Here is a 19,082-nt window from a genome sequence, read left to right on the forward strand (position 1 = left end):
ATATACAGTGCTAGGCTATGTGGCGCTTCTGTTTCTTTCTACAGGTTACGTAGCTAAACTCATTTAGTAAATGTATCTCAAAGTGATATTGAAGGGAAAAAAGTACAGTTTTTCTAAGATCTGATGTTACTTTTTCTGTACCCTTAAGCTACATTGATGTGTGCGTTATCTTTTTATCTTTCCAGCAATATATAATGTTACACGACATGGTGGCTGCTCACAGTATTGTCAGAGTATCAGTATGCAGAGCCAATGAAGGTAAATCCCATCCCTTTTTTTCTATTGCACTCAATTTAAAAATACGAAAAAAATATGTTTATATTATATTGTGCATAGGAAATCTTACCATATCCCTTTGAGAAATAGATTAAACTTTATTGTCATGAAAAAATAGATAATTATACTGTTCATAATGTTAATGTATCCTTGTCAATATATTGAGACAAATATGGGACATTGTAGTGTAAACATTACATGATCTAATTCGTTAAACGTACCACTTGGTAACTGCAGAGAACTGCCGGTCCTGAGCAGACACAGCTGGTGAGTCAGTCAGCAGTGGCAGTTAATAATTAGCATTAATGGCACAATAATTTGTCTTAGTTTGGCAGTCAGGTTTTTTTTTTTAATTATTGCCGGCCAATTTCTTTTTATTTACATACCTTTATTTAGCACTTGATATTACTATTTTACTGTCTTGTATTTATCTTCTAAAGAAGCTGAAGAGATACTGTCTACTGAGCTTGTTCCTGGGGACGTTCTGGTGATACCACCTAATGGAACAATCATGCCATGTGATGCTGTCCTGATCAGTGGAACCTGCATTGTAAATGAAAGCATGTTAACAGGTAATTTGTAGGCACAATCCTGGATGTTACTGGCATCCTAACCACATCTTTCATTTTGGCAACATTTATATGCAAATACATGCAAAAGTATTTAAAGGGATACTTAACCCAAAATTTTTCTTTCATGATTCAGATAGAGCATGCAATTTTAAGCAACTTTCTAATTTTCTCCTATTATCACATTTTCTTCGTTTTCTTTGTATCTTTATTTGAAAAGCAGGAATGTAAGCTTAGGAGCTGACCCATTTTTGCTGGCTAAATGTAAAAAAAAAAGCTTACATTCCTGCTTTCCAAATAAAGATACAATGAAAACTAATACAATTTGATAATAAGAGTAAATTAGAAAGTTGCTTAAAATTGCCTGCTCTATCTGAACCATGAAATAACAAATTTGGGTTTAGTGTCCCTTTAAGAATTAAAAGTAGTCTAGAGTGTGTTCTATGTAGAAGATGCCAAAACTGATTGAAGCCATAAATAGCATTTTGTCACTCCTTTTGTTAACAGCAGTAATTTAACTGATGTATCTGTAACATATATATATATATATATATATATTATATTTAACATTGTTTTTAGTTTTAAAGGTAATGCAGTTTATTTGTTCATTTTTACCCTGGAAATCTGAAATGCCATGTAATGTTTCATGTAGCTTCATTTTTTCTTACAATGCTTACGATTTTTATTAATGTATAATTAGGAACAAATTATGCAATATACAAAAATGATAAATATAAAAATAGCATTGATTGTCCTAATTGGAAAAAGTTATTCCTTAACATTTTTATTTTATGTAGCATATTAATTTAATAGGTTGATAGTAAAAGGACATTAAACACATCGGGCGCCATGTACTAAGCATCGAAGTGACCCTTCGTCTGTATTTCCGCATCAAAATTCGCTCACGATCTACATCTCGTATTTATCAATCTGCGATCAAATAGAAAAACCACTATTTTTCATCAGCTTTCGTAATTTTAACGCAACTAATCGTTCCTAACCCTTTTTACACTTACTACATGTTCGATCGCACGTAAATTCGCTTTAATCGGAAATTATGAATGTTACAAGTAATCCACCCGCTCCAACTTTCACTCTAACTTCGCGTGATTTGCTTCGCGACCATTTAGATAGCGAATACAATAGAAAACTATAGGGGGTATCAACCTGACGGCAGGTTGAAGTACTTAAGTGAAAGGATTAGACTACAATAGTTTCATTATTGGTTTTTGGATCACTGAATGAAGATGGAGACACTTTTACATATGTTTCTATTCAGATTGATTCAATTACGAGGAAGAAGGGCTATACAGGCACCTGTTGAAAATAATGGATTGCAAAGAAGGAGAGGTAGAAGAATCAGAGTCCCTAGAGTTTTCCTTCCACGTATGGGTTTGGAAGGCATTTCTGATCGGGAGATTATCCAGAGATTCCGTTTGTACAGAGAAGCTATTATGGAACTTTATAATGAAATAGCAGAATACCTGGGCCTATGACTGCACGTTCACAAGCCATACCCGGACTATTAAAACTGTTGGCAGCCTTACACTTTTTTGCCACTGGTTCATTCCAAGCTGTGTCTAGCGTTATAATTGGCATCAGCCAGTCTGCTTTTTCGAGGCACCTAACCAAAGTCATTGATGCATTGATGGTCGTCTTTCCAAGGTACGTGTGCCTTCCATCGACTCCTGAAGATTGGCAATCTGTGAAGTCTAACTTTTATAGAATGTCCGGAATGCCCAATGTCCTTGGAGCCATCGATTGCACACATGTTGCAGTCAAACCATCACGAGAATGTGAGGAAATTTTCAGGAACCGAAAACAGTACCATTCTCTCAACGTTCAGATGGTGTGTGATCATAACATGAAAATAATCAGTGTCCGTTCTAACTTCCCTGGATCCTGTCATGATTCCTATATCTTGCGTCAGTCTGGGTTATATCGGAAGTTTGAGGATGGAGAGATGCCTGAAGGATGGCTGTTAGGTAAATTTGTTTTTTTTTCTATGTAAAATATAATTGTATTTTAATTGTAACTTTGTTCTTTCACGCCGAGCGAAGCTTCAAAGTTATCAATAATCCGATATTCTTCGTCACAGATTAGACACGAAATTTTACGGCTTGGTTTTTAGTACATTCATGTAACGAAGTTCTATCCGCCTGGTGCGAATGCCGGCGGGTTAATTCGATACGGTCTGTGCGAAAATTTTGACGCCTTAGTACATGGCACCCATCTTGCTTTTGTGTTTTAAAAAGAAAACAAAAAAACTTCTACATCTAAAGGAACACATCCTTTTATGGCAAGTAAGGTATCAGTGGTGGCTTTTATGCTTTTCATCTTTAAGCTCAACCCAAATGAAAACACCACATTTTTCTGGCTCAAATTATATTAACATAAAATAGAAACTGCAGCTTCAAAAATGACAGAATTTAAATAAATATAAAAATCATTATATATATATCATAGTGCTGGACCTTTTCTTCTTTATTACAATGTTAAATTGTCTGTTCCAAAACACTTTGTTTAAATATAAAAATCTTGTCTAAATGCAGAGGTGCCAAACTTTTTTATTTGGTGGGAAATTCCGATTATCCTTGTATGTGAAGGTATAATCTAGATTTTATTAAAGACACAGAGACGAGTATTTTTTTTTTTTTTTTTTATGCATTACTCTTTCTTTACTACTCAATGCAGCCTTTTAAAGAACAAGATATATAAGATAAATAACATACATATAATAAGAACATAACATAGACTTATTATAGTGAGAAAAAACAGCCAATCAGCACAGAGCATAGACTATAAACAGAGCACCTAATTAACATACTTCCTCTTTCTAATTGATGCTCAAAAAGAATAAAATATTAAACATCATGAGAAAACCAAAAAGTCCGAAACAACAGAGGGTAATAAACGCCAACTTCTTGTAGAACTGATGGACGAAATTCCATGGGATGTTGAATTTGATAGAAGGTAACGAAGATGTCCAGGGTTCAGTGGATGAAGGTTGAGACTTTTGAATTGATGGGAAGAATCTCGAAGATGAGAAAGGATTGGGTTCACATGGATACTGTTAAAAAATATATAAAAATTAATAACACATAATGACTGTTGTTAGGGTGGGAAAAAAACACCATTATCTATGTGAGGAGGGAAAATACTCGTCTCTGTGTCTTTAATAAAATCTAGATTATACCTTCACATACTAGGATAATCGGAATTTTATTACAAGACCAGAGACTCCTATTTTTATGCAAGTTTAAAGTAATTAGGAGAATAAATTAAGCGAGGCATGTTGAATGGGTCTGAAATAAAATTGTTTGAAAATGGAATCTGAAGACCAGTCTGCAGCATTTAAAATCTGTTGAAGAGGAGCCGCCTTCAAAAAGGCTTTTGAAGCCGCGGAACCTCTGACAGAGTGAGCTGTAAAAGAAATGTTGATACCAGCCTCTTTCATGACCCATTTAACCCACCTAGCGATAGAGGTAGAAGTGATAGGAGCATAGGGGGGAGCAAAAGAAATAAGCAGTTGATTATGGATAGGTTTCCTAAATATCAGAGTTCTAGATTCATATGACTTTAAGCATTCGACCACACACAAAGAGGGTTCAGAAGACAGATAAGGATAGAAGATGGAAGTAGATAAGGTTTTTGTTCTGCGAGAAAGAAAAAAGGTGACTCCTTTAGGGGAGAAACGTTTAGAGTTCCAATCTAAGGCTTTTACATCAGATACCCTTCTGAAAGAAATAAGGCATAGAAGGGTAGCGAGTTTAGCGGAAAGTTGTTTTAGAGTCAATGAGCTATTATCTGGCCAGGATTTGAAAAGAGAGAAAATTAGGTCTACGTCCCAGAAAAATTCGTGTTTGGGAACAGGAGGACGTTTTAATCTAATGGCTTTAAGAACTCTACAAACTAAAGGATGTTTACCGACAGGTGAATTATTGACTAGATTATGTCTGGCAGAGATAGCAGATCTATGGACATTAATTGTTCTGTAAGCAAGGCCTGAGTCAAAGAGGTGTGACAGATAATTAATGATTTCGGTTAAATCCGAAGAAATGGGATCCAAATCCCTTTGCAAGCACCAGCTAGACCATTTTGACCATGCGGCAAAATAACATCTGCGGGTACCTGGAGCCCAAGAGTCTTGAATGAGGGATCTAGCTCTCTCCGAAAGGCCTCGGAGAGACCAGGGTCCCCTGAAATTGTCCAGGCTATCAGAAAAAGAGAGCCTTGGAGAATTAGGCTGTGAAATTCGCCCTCCGGATTGACTAGTAGGTGAGGAAGTGGAGGGAGAAGAATTGGAAGATTGATGGACATCTCCAAGAGGGAGGGATACCAAGACTGGGTTGGCCAAAGGGGAGTCACTATAGTTAGGCATAGGAGATCCCTGCGGACTGTTGAAATTGTCCTCGGAATCATTGAGAAAGGAGGGAAAGCATAAGCTTTCTTGGGGGGCCATGGTTGCAGGAAAGCATCTATGGCCGCAGCTTCCGGATCTGGACGCCAGCTGAAGTATGGGTAAATCTGGAAATTGGTCCTGGATGCAAAGAGATCCAGACAAAAGGGACCTCTGAGAGATTGCAGGAACAAAAACATTTTCCTGTCTAATTTCCAATCGCTCGAATCTGTCAGATGACGAGATCCCCAATCTGCAACTGTATTCGATTGACCTGGAATATATTCCGCTTTGATAGAAATATTCCTGTCTAAACAAAGGTGAATAAATTCCTTGGTAATGTTGGACAAATTCCTTGATTTGGTGCCTCCTAAACGATTGAGATATCGTACTGCTGAAATATTGTCCATGCGAAGGAGAATAGAAACTGGAGAAGAAAATTTGGCAAAACTTTTGACTGCAAACGAGCCAGCCAATAATTCCAAACAATTGATATGAAAGCGTTTCTCCTCCAATGTCCATTTGCCACCGGTGATGGAAGGACCGCAGCGTGCACCCCAGCCTGAAAGACTGGCATCGGATTCTATAATGAAGTCCGGAGTTCTGCCAAAGATGGCTCTCCCATTCCAGGCTTCTAAATGAGAGAGCCACCAAGACAATTCTTCTTTGGCTTCTAGAGACAAAGGAATCAAATGAGAATAAGAAAAACCTTTCCTCAAATGAAGGATCTTTAATCTCTGAAGTTCTCGGTAATGTAATGGGGCAGGAAAAATAGCCTGAATAGAGGATGATAGTAACCCTACTATTCTGGCTATGGTTCTGATGGGAACTAAATCTTTGGACAAAGTTTTGGTAATTTCTTTCTTGATATTCTTTACCTTGTCTGAAGGAAGACTCAGAGTAGAGAGTATTGAATTGATTTTGAAGCCTAAGAAAATCAAAGACTTTGAGGGTAAGAGAACTGATTTCTGTTTGTTCACAATAAAACCTAAGGATTCTAATAAAGAAATTGTGGTAAATAGATGATTCTGAAGGGAATGAAAATCTTGGTCCATAATCAATATATCGTCCAAATAAATTATTAGACGAATTCCTCGGAGTCTCAACCAGGCAACCACTGGTTTCAGTAGCTTGGTGAAAATCCAAGGAGCAGAGGACAGACCAAAGGGAAGGCAAGTGAAATTCCAAAGTTGGTCTTCCCAACGGAAAGTCAAGAATTTCCAATGTTCTTGGGCGATTGGTACGGTTAGATAGGCGTCTGTGAGATCCAATCGAACCAACCAATCGTTTCCTCTTAGACATTCTCTTAATAAGTGAATACCTTCCATTTTGAAATGATGGTAAACTACAAAGGTATTTAACGTTTTTAGGTTTATGACAGGTCTGTATTGATTGTTTTTCTTTTTTACCAAAAACAGATTGCTTAGGTAATAATCTTGAGGATGGGAGACTGGGAGAATTGCTTTTTTGGAGAAGAGAGAAGAAATTTCTCTCCTGACCAAAAGAGTCCTCTTGAGAAAACTGAATTGGATGGGGAAGACAGATTTGAATTGGTGGAGATATAAATTCTATGAGAATACCTGACACAGTTTGTAAAACCCAAGGGTCTGAAGTAATTGAGGCCCAATTTTGAGTAAACAGGGCGAGTCTGCCTCCAATTTTTTCTGGGAAAGAAAGGACATAGGGAAGAGATGAAGAACTTACCTGGAGCTTGTCTAGCTCTGGCTCTGGTCCTGAAACCTCTCTGGGTCCAGGGGCGACCTCTTGTCGGAAAAAAGGAGGAAGTAGATGGTTCAGAATAACCTCTTTGGAATTGAGATTGAAACTGGTGTTGGAATTGTGATTGTTGGGGATAGTAATGAGACCTGGATAAGAAGGATTGGCGGCCGGGAAAGCGGCCTCTGCCTCTCCCGGCCCTGTCGGAAAAACCCTGGTTAGGATAGAAAATTTTCTTGACAGATGTTTTCACTTTGTTTAAATTAGAGAAAGTATTGACGTATTGGCTTAAGTCTTTTAAGTAAGAGTCTCCAAACAAAAGACCCTTGTTATCTGAAGCAATATTACTTGAGGAAAAATCAGAAATTTTCGGATCAATTTTTCTCAAGATGTTACGTCTTCTTTCTCCAGACATTGCGCAATTCGTGTTCCCAATAAAACACAGGAGTCTTTGTACCCATTCCCTGACCACATAGGGATCTAAAGGACAATTTTCAGCTACGCCTTGTTCAGACAATTCGAATAATTTAGTGAGAGGACCAACTGAATCTAAAAGTTTATCTTGGCAAATTTTCCAGGATCTATCTATTCCTTTTTTCAGTTTATATCCTGGGGATCCAATAAATTTTAAAATTTTGGGGTCAACTTCAGGTGTGATGGAAGCATTCTTTGGTAACAGGGGATGAGGACATTCGGCTTTCATTTTGTTGCGGGTTTGCTTTTTTAGGGGTTTACGTAATTGGTGGTCAATGAATTTAGCTAAATCCAGGGGGACACACCACTCGGCGGACCGGGGATGGTGTAAGTCATCTGGTTTAAACCTAGGGTTACCTAAACAATCTAAAAAGTCCTCTTCGTCCTCACTGTATTCAAAAGATTTTTTAGTTTTCTTTTTAGGTTTTTTAGCGGCTGGGGAGCCATCGGAATTATCCGATTCATTGAAATTGTCTGAGTTAATATCAGTGTATTCGTCACCATCTGATTCCTCAGAATCTGAAGATGGGTTTTCAATATTATTTTTTGACTTAAATTTTAATTTTTTGCATACATGAGTATCCCCTGTTTGGTTACCCTCAGGGTGCAGGGTTCTACTAACAGCGGTTTTTCTTCCTTTGCTGTGAGGAATATTAGTCTCAGTTAAAAGTTGACGAGACTTTTCAATAAGTTTTTTGCTTGCTTTATAGGCAATAGATGGGTTCTTTCTTTTTAAAGATATTTTTCTTTGTTTCTCTCCCATCAAAGAGGTAATTTTGTTAAATAAATTATCCATAGAGGAATCAATCATAGATTGTACAGTATGTAAGGTCAAAGGAGGTGATTTAGATTTAGTTTCAGACATTGTTTATAATGTTTTATCAAAAAACAATGTGAGGTAAAATTAAATATTAAAATTGGTTTAGTAACAAAATCTCCCTTGTAGGAAAAAACTATGTAATAAACTTGAAATATATAAGTGAAAGAGTCTGATAAAACAGACTATTGAGAGGGTAAATAAAAATTTTTTGAGGTAAATTTGTTTTGGTTGAATCACTTCACTAAACGATTAACAACAGAGTTTGTAATAAATATACTTGTAATAAGTAAAGATGCCAGAAGATGGCAACATAAGCTGTGAAAACACTAAATGTTAAAAATGTCAGGACCGAGTGGAAAAAGACACAAAGTTACCACTCGGTTAGCAGTTGAGGTACAGCTGACAGAAGGCAGAGTTAGTACGTCAGCGGTAGTGGGCGGGAAGGGAACGGCCCACAAAATGGCGATCGTACTGATAAGAAAAGACCATGCAGGAGGGGGGAAAAAACCATGTAAAGAACGGAGAGCAGCAAAGCGGAACAAAACGCCAGAGAAGGTGATAACAGAAAAATGTAATCGAAGTTAGACAGATATAAAAAATATATACAATGTGAAAAAACGGAAAAAACGGAAAAGATATAAACATTTGAGTGATATAGTGACAAAACGAAAATAAACAGTCAATAGAAACAATGCAAAAGATAAAACATATCTATAAATATAACAATGACAAACGTTTTTATTATTATTTAGACTGCACTACTTATCTGAGTGAGCAGCAAAAAGAAAGAGGAAGTATGTTAATTAGGTGCTCTGTTTATAGTCTATGCTCTGTGCTGATTGGCTGTTTTTTCTCACTATAATAAGTCTATGTTATGTTCTTATTATATGTATGTTATTTATCTTATATATCTTGTTCTTTAAAAGGCTGCATTGAGTAGTAAAGAAAGAGTAATGCATTAAAAAAAAAAAAAAAATAGGAGTCTCTGGTCTTGTAATAAAATTAGTAATGCGGCATTGGCCTGGTGCCACAGCACATTATACTCCGTTATGCTTAAGATAACATATGAAAAGAAAATGAGGTTATTAAATGTGTAGTTAGTTTATATCAAGAGATTTAATGTACAAACATGCAGTTAGTCCAGTCTTTTTTACTTATTGGATCCACATTTTTTTTCACATCAGGTGAGAGTGTTCCAGTTACTAAGACAAATTTGCCAGATCCATCACGAGATTCCAAGACAACTGAGAGTGAGATTTACTGTCCAGAAGTTCACAAACGGCACACTTTGTTTTGTGGGACCAATGTCATCCAGACTAGATTTTATGCTGGTGAACCGGTCAAAGCCATAATTGTCCGGACAGGTAAAGAATTTGTGGCATAGAAACAGAAAATAAGTAATGTTTTACGAATGTATTATATAAGAAAAGTTGGCACCTGGTTTACTTGAATAATGACAAATACAATTAAACTTTATCAATTTTTGATAGCCTTTTAGATTTTAACTTTTATAACAGCACTACCCAATCTTTTGATGTTCAGGGTCGAAATTCCATTTTAGTACATTTTAGAAGTACTACTAACTGAAACAACAATATATTATGTATTTATATTTAAACTCTCTTCAGAAAATTCAGATCTGATCATTGCTTTTGCTATGTTGATCACCTGATGTCACCTAGACCTATAACCTCTCTTGAAACAGGGAGCACTCTTGGTCCAGTTTGTTGCTTATATGGGGGTGCTAATGACTCCTCATATGTCATGATTATCAAAAAAATGTTTTTTTGTAAGGATCTTCTGCATCTTAGAGGGGCAGACAACCCTCTTTCATATAATGGGTCACATGCCCCTAAATGATGTGGGATCTCAGATATGGACTCTGTGCCACTGATGCCAGAAACATGTAGAATAAGAAGCGTCTGTTCTTATTATGCCCCCTAGTCCAGAAAGATTCAGGAATGCAGATGGTGCAGGGGATTTGTCCACTTCACTGACGAGGTAAATTTGTGTACGCTCCATATGCCTCACCTGCACTAAAGGTGTTAATGACTACTAAAAAGGTGCAATGTTTTGGCATACATATGTTCCTTCTTCAAGCATATACATACTTTATTAATAAAGATGTGCTTTCATCTGCTGGCTACAAACTATACTATTTATTTCTCTTGTTAAGTGTAGTCAGTCCACGGGTCATCCATTACTTATGGGATTATATCTCCTTCCCAACAGGAAGTTGCAAGAGGATCACCCAAGCAGAGCTGCTATATAGCCCCTCCCCTCACATGTCATATCCAGTCATTCTCTTGCAACTCAACATAGATAGGTCGTTGTGAGAGGTCTGTGGTGTTTTTTAAACTTAGTTTATGTCTTCAATCAAAAGTTTGTTATTTTAAATGGCACCGGAGTGTGCTGTTTGTTCTCAGGCAGTATTAGAAGAAGAATCTGCCTGTGTTTTCTATGATCTTAGCAGAAGTAACTAAGATCCACTGGCTGTTTCTCGCACATTCTGAGGAGTGAGGTAACTTCAGAAAGGGGAATAGCATGCGGGGCCCCCCTGCAAACGAGGTATGTGCAGTAAATTATTTTTCTAAGGAATGGAATTGACTAGAAAATACTGCTGTTACCAATGTAATGTAAGTACAGCCTTGAATGCAGTGGTAGCGACTGGTATTAGGCTGATGAGTGTACGTGCACTGAAGTATTTTTCTAGGGAATGGAATTTGTCTAAGAAAATACTGTTAATGCTGAAGTAAGGTTTGAGCCTTAACTGCAGTAAAAGCGACTGGTAGCAGGCTTATTAATAACACTTCATAATCTTTTAATGTTCAAAACGTTTACTGGCATGTTAATCGTTTTTTGTGAGGTACTTGGTGATAAATCTTTTGGGGCATGATTTTTCCACATGGCTAACGTTTATTTCTGCATAGAAACAGTTAACTGAGCTTCCCCACTGTGTAATATGAGTGGGAGGGGCCTATTTTAGCGCTTTTTTGCGCAGTAAAAATTCACTCACAGTCTTCCTACTTCATCCTCCATGATCCAGGACGTCCCTAGAGAGCTCAGGGGTCTTCAAAATTCATTTTGAAGGAGGTAATCAGTCACAGCAGACCTGTGACAGTGTGTTTGACTGTGATAAAAACTTTATTTGTTACATTGATATCCGTTTTTTGGGTATTAAGGGGTTAATCATCCATTTGCTGGTGGGTGCAATCCTTTGCTAACTTAATACATTTACTGTGAAAATTTGGTTGCTATAACTGATTTGGTTCATTGTTATTTCAACTGTGACAGCTTTTTGTGCTTCTTAAAGGCGCAGTAGCGTTTTTTATATTGCTTGTAAATTTATTTGAAAGTATTTTCCAAGCTTGCTAGTCTCATTGCTAGTCTGTTTAAACATGTCTGACACAGAGGAATCTGCTTGTTCACTATGTTTGAAGGCCAATGTGGAGCCCCATAGAAATTTGTGTACTAAATGCATTGATGTCACTTTACATAAAAGTCAATCTTTACATGTAAAGAAATTATCACCAGACAACGAGGTGGAAGTTATGCCGACTAACTCTCCTCACGTGTCAGTACCTTCGCCTCCCGCTCAGGAGGTGCGTGATATTGTGGCGCCAAGTACATCAGAGAGGCCCATACAAATCACTTTGCAAGACATGGCTACTGTTATGACCGAGGTATTATCTAAATTGCCAGAATTAAGAGGCAAGCGCGATTGCTTGGGGTTAAGAGCGCGCTGATGATGGGAGAGCCATGTCTGATACTGCGTCACAATTTGCAGAACATGAGGACGGAGAGCTTCATTCTGTGGGTGACGGATCTGATCCAGGGAGACTGGATTCAGAGATTTCTAATTTTAAATTTAAGCTTGAAAACCTCCGCGTACTGCTAGGGGAGGTATTAGCAGCTCTGAATGATTGTAACACGGTTGCAATTCCAGAGAAATTATGTAGGCTGGATAGATACTATGCGGTACTGGTGTGTACTGACGTTTTTCCTATACCTAAGAGGCTTACAGAGATTATTAGCAAGGAGTGGGATAGGCCCGGTGTGCCCTTTTCCCCCCCTCCTATATTTAGGAAAATGTTTCCATTAGACGCCACCACACGGGACTTATGGCAGACGGTCCCTAAGGTGGAGGGAGCAGTTTCTACTTTGGCTAAGCGTACCACTATCCCGGTGGAGGATAGTTGTGCTTTTTCAGATCCAATGGATAAAAAATTAGAAGGTTACCTTAAGAAAATTTTTGTTCAACAAGGTTTTATCTTACAGCCCCTTGCATGCATTGCGCCTGTCACTGCTGCTGCGGCATTCTGGTTCGAGTCTCTGGAAGAGGCCATTCGCACAGCTCCATTGGATGAGATTATGAACAAGCTTAAAGCACTTAAGCTAGCTAACGCATTTGTTTCTGATGCTGTTGTACATTTAACCAAATTAACGGCTAAGAACTCTGGTTTCGCCATCCAAGCGCGCAGAGCGCTATGGCTTAAATCATGGTCAGCTGACGTGACTTCTAAATCTAAATTGCTTAATATTCCTTTCAAAGGGCAGACCTTGTTCAGGCCCGGCTTGAAAGAAATTATTGCTGACATTACTGGGGGTAAGGGTCATACTCTTCCTCAGGACAAGGCCAAATTAAAGGCCAAACAGTCTAATTTTCGTGCCTTTCGTAACTTCAAGGCAGGAGCAGCATCTATTTCCTCCACTCCAAAACAGGAAGGAACTGTTGCTCGTTACAGACAGGGCTGGAAAGCTAACCAGTCCTGGAACAAGGGCAAGCAGGCCAGAAAACCTGCTTCTGCCCCTAAGACAGCATGAAGAGAGGGCCCCCTATCCGGAAACGGATCTAGTGGGGGGCAGACTATCTCTCTTCGCCCAGGCTTGGGCAAGAGATGTCCAGGATCCCTGGGCGTTGGAGATCATATCTCAGGGATACCTTCTGGACTTCAAAGCTTCTCCTCCACAAGGGAGATTTCATCTTTCAAGGTTATCAGCAAACCAAATAAAGAAAGAGGCGTTTCTACGCTGTGTACAAGACCTCTTATTAATAGGGGTGATCCACCCAGTTCCGCGGACGGAACAAGGGCAAGGATTTTACTCAAATCTGTTTGTGGTCCCCAAGAAAGAGGGAACCTTCAGACCAATCTTAGACCTAAAGATCTTAAACAAATTCCTAAGAGTTCCATCATTCAAAATGGAAACTATTCGAACCATCCTACCCATGATCCAAGAGGGTCAATACATGACCACAGTGGACTTAAAGGATGCCTACCTTCACATACCGATTCACAAAGATCATTATCGGTACCTAAGATTTGCCTTTCTAGACAGGCATTACCAGTTTGTAGCTCTTCCCTTCGGGTTAGCTACGGCCCCGAGAATCTTTACAAAGGTTCTGGGCTCTCTTCTGGCGGTACTAAGAGCGCGAGGCATAGCGGTGGCTCCGTACCTAGACGACATTCTGATACAAGCGTCAAGTTTTCAAATTGCCAAGTCTCACACAGAGATAGTTCTGGCGTTTCTGAGGTCGCATGGGTGGAAGGTGAACGTGGAAAAGAGTTCTCTATTACCACTCACAAGAGTTCCCTTCCTAGGGACTCTTATAGATTCTATAGAGATGAAAATTTACCTGACGGAGTCCAGGCTATTAAAGCTTCAAAATACTTGCCGTGCCCTTCATTCCATTCCACACCCGTCAGTAGCTCAGTGCATGGAAGTAATCGGCTTAATGGTTGCGGCAATGGACATAGTACCATTTGCGCGCCTGCATCTCAGACCACTGCAATTGTGCATGCTCAGTCAGTGGAATGGGGATTATTCAGATTTGTCCCCTCTACTAAATCTGGATCAAGAGACCAGAGATTCTCTTCTATGGTGGCTTTCTCGGCCCCATCTGTCCAAGGGGATGACCTTTCGCAGGCCAGATTGGACGATTGTAACAACAGACGCCAGCCTTCTAGGTTGGGGCGCAGTCTGGAATTCCCTGAAGGCTCAGGGATCATGGACTCAGGAGGAGAAACTCCTCCCAATAAATATTCTGGAGTTAAGAGCAATATTCAATGCTCTTCTAGCTTGGCCTCAGTTAGCAACTCTGAGGTTCATCAGATTTCAGTCGGACAACATCACGACTGTGGCTTACATCAACTATCAAGGGGGAACTAGGAGTTCCCTAGCGATGTTGGAAGTCTCAAAGATAATTCGCTGGGCAGAGCCTCACTCTTGCCACCTGTCAGCGATCTACATCCCAGGCGTGGAGAACTGGGAGGCGGATTTTCTAAGTCGCCAGACTTTTCATCCGGGGGAGTGGGAACTTCATCCGGAGGTCTTCGCTCAACTGATTCATCGTTGGGGCAAACCAGATCTGGATCTCATGGCGTCTCGCCAGAACGCCAAGCTTCCTTGTTACGGATCCAGATCCAGGGACCCGGGAGCGGCGCTGATAGATGCTCTGACAGCCCCTTGGGTCTTCAACATGGCTTATGTGTTTCCACCATTCCCGATGCTGCCTCGACTGATTGCCAAGATCAAACAGGAGAGAGCATCATTGATTTTGGTATCGCCTGCTTGGCCACGCAGGACCTGGTATGCAGACCTAGTGGACATGTCGTCCTGTCCACCGTGGTCTCTGCCTCTGAGGCAGGACCTTCTAATTCAGGGTCCTTTCAACCATCCAAATCTAATTTCTCTGAGACTGACTGCATGGAGATTGAACGCTTGATTCTATCAAAGCGTGGCTTCTCGGAGTCGGTTATTGATACTTTAATACAGGCTTGGAAACCTGTTACCAGAAAAATTTACCATAAGATATGGCGTAAATATTTATATTGGTGCGAATCCAAGAGTTACTCATGGAGTAAGGTTAGGATTCCTAGGATATTGTCTTTTCTACAAGAGGGTTTAGAAAAGGGCTTATCTGCTAGTTCGTTAAAGGGACAGATTTCGGCTCTGTCTATTCTTCTACACAAACGTCTGGCAAAAGTTCCAGATGTTCAGGCTTTTTGTCAGGCTTTGGCTAGGATTAAGCCTGTGTTTAAGACTGTTGCTCCGCCGTGGAGCTTAAACTTAGTTCTTAACGTTTTGCAAGGTGTTCCATTTGAACCCCTTCATTCCATTGATATCAAGCTGTTATCTTGGAAAGTTCTGTTTTTGATGGCTATTTCCTCGGCTCGAAGAGTCTCTGAGTTATCTGCCTTACATTGTGATTCTCCTTATCTAATTTTTCATTCAGACAAGGTAGTACTAAACCTGGGTTCTTACCTAAGGTAGTTTCTAACAGGAATATCAATCAAGAGATTGTTGTTCCATCTTTGTGTCCTAACCCTTCTTCAAAGAAGGAACGACTTTTGCATAATCTGGACGTAGTCCGTGCCCTGAAGTTCTATTTGCAGGCAACTAAGGATTTTCGTCAAACTTCTTCTCTGTTTGTCGTTTACTCTGGACAGAGGAGAGGTCAAAAGGCTTCGGCTACCTCTCTCTCCTTTTGGCTTCGTAGCATAATATGTTTAGCCTATGAGACTGCTGGACAGCAGCCTCCTGAAAGAATTACAGCTCATTCCACTAGAGCTGTGGCTTCCACCTGGGCCTTTAAGAATGAGGCCTCTGTTGAACAGATTTGCAAGGCTGCAACTTGGTCTTCACTTCACACTTTTTTGAAATTTTACAAATTTGACACTTTTGCTTTTTCGGAGGCTATTTTTGGGAGAAAGGTTCTTCAGGCAGTGGTTCCTTCCGTTTAAAGTTCCTGCCTTGTCCATCCCATCATCCGTGTACTTTTTGCTTTGGTATTGGTATCCCATAAGTAATGGATGACCCGTGGATTGACTACACTTAACAGAGAAAACATAATTTATGCTTACCTGATAAATTTATTTCTCTTGTAGTGTAGTCAGTCCACGGCCCGCCCTGTCTTTAAGGCAGGTTTAAATTTTAATTAAACTCCAGTCACCACTGCACCCTATGGTTTCTCCTTTCTCGTCTTGTTTCGGTCGAATGACTGGATATGACATGTGAGGGGAGGGGCTATATAGCAGCTCTGCTTGGGTGATCCTCTTGCAACTTCCTGTTGGGAAGGAGATATAATCCCATAAGTAATGGATGACCCGTGGACTGACTACACTACAAGAGAAATAAATTTATCAGGTAAGCATAAATTATGTTTTTCTTTCCTTTCTGTTCCATATATAAAGTCTGTTGGAGACACAAGAATCAACAAATATGTATTCTATTGGGAAGAGGATTAAGGAATGCATAAATAAGTGAACGCTAGTTTTTCTTAATAATGCTTTATCAATAAAGTAAACTCATTTTTTGCATGACTTTAAAATAACTCAAGAACTATGGTAAATGTGATAAAGAGGACAATACTAGTAAATAGTATTCATGGATGTAATATTTTATGAATAAGTGAGATAAAAGAGGAGCCGAGTACAGTTACTAATATTAGAGGAAAAGGTTTAGAAGAGCTGTAAGACGGGACCACAGAAATCTGTAAAAGTGAATATTTGAGCTAAAGCAATAACGTATTTGTATATTTTACTATTTTCATCCTATTAAGTTGAAAACAAGGTAGCATATTTTGAAAAAAAAGTTATTTATACATAATATCAAAACAAAAAAAATGTATAAGGAATTTCAGATGCAAATCTAAAAATGAACTCACTATGACATTTAGCAAATATACTTTTGTATTTCCCACAGTGGCATCTGGGATGGATCATAAGTTAATGAACATTTCAGTGTAATGACAGCATTTTGATTATTATCTGTTATAATAGATAGATATTAAGTTATCTTTGTGTTGCTTTTCAGGATTCAGCACTTCTAAGGGAGAGCTTATTCGTTCCATACTGTATCCAAAGCCAACAGACTTTAAGCTTTACAGAGATGCATACCTGTTCCTACTGTGTCTTGTAGCGGTGGCTGGAATTGGATTCATTTATACAGTTGTAAATAGTGTTTTAAATGAGGTGAGTTGTGAGTGAAAAACTGAGGAATGACCTAATGCTACAGATATTTATTTAAATGAGCTTGTCCACATTTCTTTTACTTATATGTTGGGCACCTGGATAATGATTTGACAGCTGATATTCACAGCTTATAACCTATCTTCTTCCTTACTGTGTGTAACTTGATCTAGAGCCTCTGTAGATAAATGCATTGTACCACACTCACCCACATACCCTTATATCATTAGTATTACATGAGCTTTCAGATTCTCACATTGACTATAATGAGCAGGTTCATTGCCCATTGTTTCCTGCTTGCTTGAGGCATGAAGTATGATTAGAATAGATACCTATGCATCCAGACTCACTGCACTTCTCAGTATGCCTTTCCTATCAATGAGAGCTGCACGCCTATATGCATGCCAGGGACTTTGCCCTTCTGCTTTTTTTTTGTATTTTTTAAATACTCATATCCACATATTCCCCTTTCCTGTGTAAAGCTCTTCTCACCAGCTGCACATTGCCCAGACCTACCTTTCTCTCTAGAGGGGGAAAGCACAGGATCAGGATATTATTCAGCCAAGTACTGCTTGCTTTCTACACATACTGTTTGTACATGCACATTTTACAGCATATCCCATCTTTTATACATTATCTTTGCATTATATCTTAAGGTATAATATGTTTCCTCATTTACAGCAAATATTCTATTCTTTCTTCTTTATTGTTTAGTCAGTTTTCCTTATTCAATTGAAACCTTGAAAGCTATGATAAACATCTGAAACCTAGTTGTGAGCAACATGTCCAAGATAAGATTTAGCAATATACAGCAATGTCCAAGCATTTCTTATGTGCTTTATATAAGTTATCCCTGATACTCTGGTAAAACATTGTTTACATTGTGCTGCTTAGGTGACATTGTCTACAACCTTGTCTAACCAGTTGCCCACTTATGGTCTCTTTGCACTGTTCTTTACTCTTATATTCTATTTAGTTACATATTTCCCTCTTTTACTGGGGGGGGGGGGGGGGTGTTATCACAATCTCAGTACGTATAAACACTAATTCAGTCTGTGGTGCTCTTTGCAATTTAGGATATGTGTGATTTTAGGATTTAATTTTCTACTCTGTAGAACTGGGTACTTCCTCCTCTCATCTGGATAGGACCCGCTCTGCCTTAAAGCAGTATAAGGTTTCCTTTGAGACCTATAAAGGGGGTGTTTCTTCAGATGGTCTTTTGATATCACATTCCTTTGGGTGCCCTGGGATTTTCTTACTTTGTGGGCGATTAAATGTTCTGATGGTTTCTTCCTCATTTACCGGCAATCCATTAGACCACCCTACACACCCAGATCTGTCCTTAAACCGTATAACCCAAGGATATTGCTAAAGGCCACCTTTCTGACTTTGGAGCAGTCTGGAGTTCAATATAGCATTACCATTTGACATCCTTTTCCATACAACTTTTAAGAAGTAGACTTTTTCTGTTACCTCCAATCTCATTAAAGAGGAATGAAATGGGTTATCAGAATTTTTTGATGGGAACAAATTCATCCTGAATATTGTTTTCTACTGTTACAAAATATGATACAGTGTCCTCGGTTTCATGTGTGGATGATCAACCTCCAAAATAGTTCATTACTCCCCTCTACTAGTACCTTCATCTTAAGAGTTGTTCTTTAACTTAATGACAGTGTTCACTCAAATCTTCTATTCTCCTTCCCCCCTCTCTCTCTCCGGATTTTTTTCTTCATAAACATAACGTTTCAGTGTACATGAAAGCAAATATTTGCCCCAATTCTAAAAAAAGTGCTGGTCAAGACATGGTTTTCCATGCCAACACTCACAGGGGCAGCTATCATGGAATTCTATAAAAA

The 19,082-nt window shown here is 38.9% G+C and overlaps 1 protein-coding gene across 1 annotated transcript in view; it reads left to right on the plus strand.

Moving 5' to 3' along the window:
* ATP13A3 (ATPase 13A3) overlaps window positions 1–19,082 on the plus strand; it is a gene marked incomplete in the record, with an annotated part of 582,093 nt that overhangs the window by 219,304 nt on the left and 343,707 nt on the right. The window contains 4 exon segments of the mRNA XM_053710208.1: window positions 186–258; window positions 717–848; window positions 9,439–9,618; window positions 17,069–17,226. Of these exon segments, the coding sequence (XP_053566183.1) occupies window positions 186–258; window positions 717–848; window positions 9,439–9,618; window positions 17,069–17,226 (543 nt within the window).

This window comes from Bombina bombina, chromosome 4 (genome assembly GCF_027579735.1).
Source record: "Bombina bombina isolate aBomBom1 chromosome 4, aBomBom1.pri, whole genome shotgun sequence".
Classification (NCBI taxonomy): domain Eukaryota; kingdom Metazoa; phylum Chordata; class Amphibia; order Anura; family Bombinatoridae; genus Bombina; species Bombina bombina.